The sequence below is a fragment of the Drosophila sechellia genome, chromosome X, assembly GCF_004382195.2.
Source record: "Drosophila sechellia strain sech25 chromosome X, ASM438219v1, whole genome shotgun sequence".
Taxonomy (NCBI): Eukaryota; Metazoa; Arthropoda; class Insecta; order Diptera; family Drosophilidae; genus Drosophila; species Drosophila sechellia.
This window is the reverse complement of record NC_045954.1, coordinates 21015752-21023474: the sequence shown is the minus strand read 5'-3', so window position 1 is coordinate 21023474 and position 7723 is coordinate 21015752. Positions and strand designations below refer to the sequence as shown.

The 7723-nt window shown below is 41.6% G+C and overlaps 2 protein-coding genes across 2 annotated transcripts; both read right to left on the bottom strand.

The window, feature by feature from the left end:
• Nucleotides 1-321: 321 nt before the first annotated feature.
• Nucleotides 322-831, bottom strand: LOC6615174. The gene has a single exon (XM_002039554.2). The coding sequence runs from the start codon at nt 751-753 to the stop codon at nt 463-465; it is 291 nt and encodes a 96-aa protein (XP_002039590.1). The 5' UTR covers nt 754-831; the 3' UTR covers nt 322-462.
• Nucleotides 832-6665: 5834 nt separating this feature from the next.
• LOC6615173 lies at nt 6666-6934 on the bottom strand. Its single transcript, XM_002039553.2, is given in 2 exon segments — nt 6666-6766; nt 6769-6934. Coding segments are annotated over 2 exon segments (267 nt in total).
• Between the last annotated feature and the right edge of the window lie 789 nt (nt 6935-7723).

Genomic DNA, 7723 nt, shown 5'->3' with positions numbered 1-7723 from the left:
TTTGCACTGGCCTTTGTCTAAGGGGGCGGGGCAGGACGGTAGGCGGACCTGGGCCGGGTGAATTTATAGCACAATGTCAACAGTTGCCGCGTAAATATGTAAAATTGTTTGTAAATAGCAATTTCGTTTTTGAGCCCCCCACGCCGTCGATGCCGAAAAGCAAACGATGTGCGTCAATCGATGTGGAGGAGAGCAAACTTAATTTACCTTCAATTATGCGAGAGGTGTTAGATGATGAATTTAGAGGGCATTTTGATTTCTGGTTTCGAAAGTCGAACGGACTTCAATCTCTTCAATTCGAGTGTTTAACTTCAAGGCACAATTAACTATCTTGCTTTTATTAAAGGCATGGTGGTACAATGGGTCGTATGCGTATTCTTCTGCGCGTTACTCATACGCAGGGGAGCCATAACTTTTTGTGCATCATTGAACAGTGAAATGTGAAACTTATTTAATTTGGCATTAAGGATGTGTGGCATTTAGGGCGAGTGGAATGGACACGGCGGGCTGGACCATTCCCTCACTCTCCATTTCCAATTTGCGTTCCAAGATGTCCTCACGCCCAATGTCGATGTCCATCGGCTGCCATTGATGGTAGCTTTCGATCCTCAAGTTCAACGGAAAAGTGCTGCACACTGTGGTCAAACTGGAATTTATGTTCAAGTCTTGGTTGTGCAGCGCCTCGCTGCTCGTGGTTACATCGCCGAGATCCGTATCCACATCCTGCGCCTGCAACTGTTGCTTGACATCCATTGTGGTCGAACGAATTAAGTTTTACTTGAATTTTTATCAAAAAGTTATGACCAATCGGAGTTAAAAAACAAACTGACTGACAACTAATGCTAATGGGAATGAAAAATGCTATGATTGGGACTCTAGGTCGTAACTGATAGCCGACTCCATTTTGGCATAAGTCAACAATTATTTGGCTCTATCCTCGCCATCGCGAATGCCTTTCTATATGTTAAGCAAGTTTTGAAGTGAATGACGAGTAATTTAACTTTTAGAGCTATAACTTTATTGTTTTAACACCGATTTAGCCAAACCCTCTCCAAGAAGTAGTTTTGCTCCAACCACTTTAAAGTCTTTTACATATTTTCTAGGGAAGGGGATCTAAAGAAGAAATGCCAACTGGATAAAGGGAGACTGCATCACCAAATCGCTTTTGCATGCGGCTGACCATGAAGGAACCGCCTCCAGCTTTCCCTCGACCTCCCCTATTTCCGTCCCCTTATCACCCATCCCCTGTCAACTGCCAAATGCCACGCCCACTGACCAAGCTGCCCCGCCACCGGGTCAGCAACCTTGATGGCTGGCAGTGCGTTAATTGATTGTTCGGCTGGCCCATCATTATCGGCAGAGGGAAAGTCCTCCCGACTTTGGATCTGGCACATATGCCAGGACGCAGAACGCAGGACGAAGGAACACAGACGGTTAAGGCTGACCCCTGGTCATGCCGATGACGCTGATGGACAGCAGTCGGTGGGTTAAGGGAGTGACCAAAAGCAAAGGAAAAGGCCAAAACAAGCAGTGTTGACAAGAAAATTGCTTCGATTTGGGAAAACCAACAGTGGGTATTTGGCCCAAGCCAGATATAGTCAAATATTTGAAAATTGTAAACAGAAAATTTATTTAGATACTCTGTCTATTTATAGATGTGCGGGACATTAAATTTGAATGTATAATATAAGAGTTTGTTAGCTACTAAATTTTGTTAGCTTACAAATTCAAGGTATTTCAAATGTGTAATTCAAAATTGGATGTAACATGTATTTTAATAATTAGCTAAACCCAAACTAAGCTTCTTTGAACTTAGCCCTGTTTAAAAAGTGCTTTAGATTCAATGAAACAAAAACCTAGAATTGAAATGAATTTATTTTCTTTGGGCTCTGGGAACGCACTTGCATGTCCGCAAATGATTCGATTTTATCGATACTTCGATATCGTTTCGCTTTCCCTGGTGCGACAGAGAGGGCTGCCGGGAGTGACAGAGAGAGATAGATGTGGCAAAAATCGGCATTGATTGTCCGTCCGGTTCATTGCAATCGCTGCAATTTAAGCGGGCAAACTTTTTGGCTCACTTCGCTCCACTTCCTGCGCTCCTTTTCGCCCTTTTTGTTTTTGGCCTACATAGAACACGGATATGAAACGCCGACTCTATCTATTGCCCCATCTCTCTTGCCCTCTACACTTTGAAAAAAAGAGTGAGATTTAAGACTTTAGCAAAGAAGACTAGCAAGCCATATAATATTTCGATTGTTTTAAAAATGTTAAGTGCCGCTAATATTCAAATTTATATACCGAAATTTTTCTTACTCCATATTTTTATATTCACACTTATATTTGAAAGGCATACATTGCTTATATTTGTCTTAAGTACATTTTTTTAAGTGTTTCTATGCCCGTCTCGCTTTAACAGAAGTAGCCATCTCTGTCTCACCGCAGTGGAACTTTTTTAATACGCAACACGATTGACCCGCTTGCGGACAATTGGAATTGTAACTTTTGATTAAATTCGTTGCAATGGCAACCGGGTGAAAAATCGAAGGGAACGGTTGTGAAGCGGGAACGGGTAAAAAAGGGCGGCATAGGGGTGGACCGGGTAAAAATAGGGGTGCACCGGAAGAAGAACCGGGAACGCTTGTGTTCAAGGCAAGCCAAAGGATAAACTTTTTGCGCTGGTTTTTCAATTGCATTTGATTACCTTGTTGCGTGGGCGGACACTCCGCTTGTTGCTCCCTCTCTCTCTCTCTCTCTCTATCTCTCTCTCTCTCTCTCTCTCTTTTCCTCCGTTCACCTTCATCTCTTTCGTTCGCCTTCGTCCCTCTCTTTCTTTTCAATCTGTAACGCCCACTTTCGGGAGTTGTTTGGACGCCACTTGCGAAATCAATTCGAAAACTTTGCGAGCCCACGGTAAATATGCGCCCATCCTTATTATTTCCATATCCATTCCCATTTTTATTATTATGATATTTACGCGTACATCTATCTAGCGCTTAATGTTTGCTCGGCACACTTGCAGAAAACAGGAATTTTATAAAAACAATTTGGTCCGATATGCGATATTATGTGTATATAGTTTGTGCTCTATTCCGCTCTTATCCATGCAAACACACAAATGGACACGGACACAGATGCAAATATTTGCATTGAAAATGTACAAAACACACACAGTCGAGGTCAACAAAATAGTGATACATATACGCATATGCTTGATAAAATAAATAATTGTGCATTAAGAAAAAAAAACACTTCAGTATCTTACCCTGCAAGTTGATATGCTGCACTTGATAAAAGAAAATGGATTGATATATGATTATACTCCCATCTCTATACATACTTGCATACATTTTTATCACTGTGTTGACCACCATCGTGGGCACACTCTTAGATGGGATGAAACATTTTGTTTTTGCACTGGCCTCAAGCTAAACAAATATGTTTTTCAAAATTACAACAAACGAAACGAAATAACAATTGCTGATGCGCAATAACAAGCAGTTCCAGAAGGAAAAGGCAAGGGTCAAATAAATACATTTTGCATTTAAGTGCACATTGAAATGATTTAAATCAAAATATAGCGATGACATTTAAATTCAGAATTGTTGCGCACCTATTGTCAGTATATCTGCTGTTAAACATTTTGAGTTACCTTTCTCATTGAAAAACTTTGTTTAAATCCCCAAAGTGTGCCCATTTTTTTTAGGTGTTCCTGCGGCTCAGCTCGGAATTTGGCATTTGTTTTTTGTTCAATTAACATAGGAATTTATGGGGAATTATAGCTTACAAACATAGCCAGTGGCAAAGAGGTGAGAGTGGAAAGGACCATAAGGAGAGTTTGATGGACATCTATGGGAGGATAATAAAAAGAATTCTCTAACGTTTTTTGTTGGATCGAAAATCAAAAATCTAGTAAGACTTTACCTCTGCCCGAAATGTGTGAGGGAAATATTAACTCTGGAAGAGTCTCAACCCCCCCATCAACTCCATTTCATTGTCCCGCCCTCCCGCGCTCCCATCGCTTGTTTCACTTTGTGCTCACTTTTTGCAATTAGGCGAAAAATTCAAATTCAAATCAATAGACAAGGAAAACTTTTGCTGCAGCACGTCGTCACAGCAGAGGGGCATGTGGAATTCATATAGGGCTGCAGGACCAAGAAGGACCCAGACCCGACCAGACCAGACCAGGCCAATTGGCCAATGCCAGCGGCTCCGTACGTGTTCGGCCAAAATAATGCCGGTACACGTCAAAAAACTGGTTTGAATAAATTATGGATCATTGCCGCGCCTTGAAACGTTCACATGACTGTAAGTGAAAGGGTATTAATAATCAATTGCTTCACAGTCCAAAGATTCTTAAGCATTAAGCCGTAATTATTACTAGTAGGATATAAACATATATACTCACTCAATAGCTTAAGTTGCGGTCGTAACTCATTTGGGGTCGTAATAATTCAAAACACACAATAACGATAATAAGTGATTAAGCCTAAATAAATTTAGTATCGGTTTCGAACTTTTAGGGAACCGATATTCATATACTCTATATACTCTATATGTTGATGTCAATAGCCTTATGTGAGCACTAATGGTTTGTATGTTTAAAGTGTACTGTTCCGTTTAAGGATCCGGGTCCTCGGCCTGCGAATATTTGGGTATGGGCATTCTCCCCAAGGAGCCGCTGCAACAAGCGAAGATGCTGAAAGGACAGCCAGGATCTGGAGCTGATTCCGAGGACTGGGGCTGACGTTGGGGCTAATGTGATTTCGTACGTTCAATTTGTGAATTGCCTGGAACACACGTACAGTGGCGGAGGGCTCGGGGGCTCGAGGGGTTTTTGGGGCTTCAGGGATCGGGGGTCCTGGGACAACGGCATATGCATAACTACGTGGCATGTGCATTTTGCTGGCTTTTCTTTTCTTCTCCCCATCTTTGTTCCTTTTTTTTTGGCGGCAGCTTGCTCATTGTCGTGCAACAATTTAACATACAACGTGGGGCAAATAATTTGGATATCCGACATTGAAGATACCCAGTAAAGTGCTTCAATAAGCAGAAAGATAACCATAAGCAGTGACCTTGCATCCTGATTCCATAATACATTTTATGCACATATCATGTACATATAGTTATCATAATAATAATAATAAGTTGTCTTCAGAAAAAGGATGCATTCAAAAAATTGGATCAAAAGAGCCACTCGTTCGCATTGTCTTATGCCTCAAATTTTTCCAGGGTATCAGGAAGAGCGAACTGTGCGGGAACAATGCTGTCAGCAACATGATTACCTACAGCGAACGAGGGAGAGGCAAGATCCGGGGGCGAAAGAGAGGCCAGATGGATGATTCGGCCTGCAATCTGCAGTTGAATGCAATTCGTGGCGAGGAGTTCAGTTGGAGTTCTCAGCTTCCAGTTCCCAGCTCCGACTCAGGAATCGCAGTCCGATGCCAGCTGGAGTTGGGCTGCATTAAATGTAAGGCAGTGTGCCAGACACACATATTGCTGAAAGAGACGGCAATATACATGGGCCGAGAAAGAGACAGAAAGATGGTCGGACTGCGGCAGAGACATTTTGCATTAAAATTAAGGCAAATTTATAATGAGCCAAAATTGTCGTTGCGATGCAATCGCCGCAATATATAATATGGCGCATATAGGATCATACATATATCTGTGTATATATCAGCATATATGAGTGTATGCATATGAAATATATGTGTGCCTGGACGTGACTCCTGACTCATGACTCCTGTCTCCGTATCCTGGCTGGTTTCCTTGTCCTGCTCGCGAGCCCATTATTGGGGTAATTTATAATTTGTTCATTTAAATGATTACAAAGGAAGGGGCCAAGGAGGCCAAGTATGTATGTATGTGCGCACTTGCAACTATGAATGAAATGCCCTTTTTATTACTACCAAGAAAATGGTTTATTCTATTATAGATTTCTGTTAAAGGACTTGAATGAAGCTTATGGTTTTTTTGCTTATAAGTTAGTTTGACTATCCTCAATTGAAACTGTGAAACGATATTAAATAGCTCTGATTATTTTTGCTGAATAATTGGTACAAAGGAATATAGCTATCTTAAATTGGTTTTAATTAATAAATCATTTTTAAAAGAACGGAAAAATGTTGATGTCGCATGGATTTTGGGAAAAAAATAAAATAAAACTTCGCAGTATACAATGGACTTTAAATTACTTAATATAATTGAATATCTGATATGCATTTATCTGTTTTCACTGGAAAATCGCCATTTTGCAGGAGTGCAAGACATCTGAACTTTAGCGAGCATAAGAATAGCCCACATCTTGCGTATAGCGAAAATGACATTCTCGACTAGATAAAACAAAATGGATGTTAATGTCTTAGGGGAATGCAAGATTTTACTGGAAAATAAGCACGTGTTTTTTTTAAAGGAATGCAACCATTTGTGGCACCTGGTCATTAGGGAGCATGTGTGTGCGCATCCGACTGACACAACTGAAATTTAAAGTGCAACATCAATCACTGGTGCAAACGGGGACAAGACTTCTTCTTTTCTCGCCTTTGGCAAGGAGCATTTATGCCTTGGCTAGGCCCAGAATATATATCCTGGCTTCCTGTTGCTCAACACTTCAGATGATCCCCCCGCAGAAGTCCCAACTCGAATTGTAATGACGCAACAATTTAAAGTTTGTCGTTGATGCTGCAAAACTCGGTGCTAATGGCGTCAGCGTCAACGTCTCTCAACTCATCTTTGAGCCCCCTTCTCTGCGCATCTCCTGTCCCTCTGTCCTCCTCAGGAACCAGGACCCAATCCTGTCGTCCTGATCCTGTCCTGCCATCTTGTTTTTGTTGTTGTTGATGACGGCGATTATTTGCGCCATGAACACATGGAAGCAGCTGCAAAAGGTGGCGTCCTGCATCCTGTAATCCTCCTCCATCGACGTCCCCATTTTTAACCCACACCCCCCAGCTGCATCACAGTTCCAACCTTCGGCCAGGTTGTCCAGGCGGAAAGACACTGCTATACTTTCAAAAGTTCCTTGATATAATTCTCCAATATATTCTTTAACTCAAATAAATGGGATAAATGGGAAATAAAATAAAATACGTGCTTACTTGAAAAGTCTCTATTTCGATTATTTCTCTAAGTTAAATGACGAAATAATCAATGCCACAAGTGCAAAAGCTGAAATTCCGAGGATGAAATGACAAGTTCAGTGTTAATCGCGATAAAAATTAGTTTTAGCAGCAAGTTTCTCTCAGTGGATTAGCGACTCAGTGTGCAGCAATTCAAACTTTAAGCTGTCGACAAGGCAAAGTCGAGCACTGCAACTGCAGACAGTGCGGGAGAGAGAGAGAGAGCGATAGAGGGAGAGGGGGAAGCAGGCTGAAAGAGACAGAAAGAGCCAGACACTTGGCAATACAAATTGAAATACTTCTTCCTCAGCTTCTTCTATATCTATACATATGTCTATACCTATCTCCGTCTCATTCGCTGTGAGTTTGACTGTTGCTCTGCAGGATGTATTAATATAAATGAATTATTCGGATGAGGCAGTATACGGTAGTATTCCCCTCCTCTCCCTGATAGATATTATGATGGATACGCCTTAACGATGCTGCCGACGACATTGGCGACAGGATCAGGAGGAGGACGAAGGACGCGGAAGGACGATGCAGTTTGTTTCCAAAAAGTTGGCCACAACTTTATGGCTTTATGGCCACGAAAACCTGACACT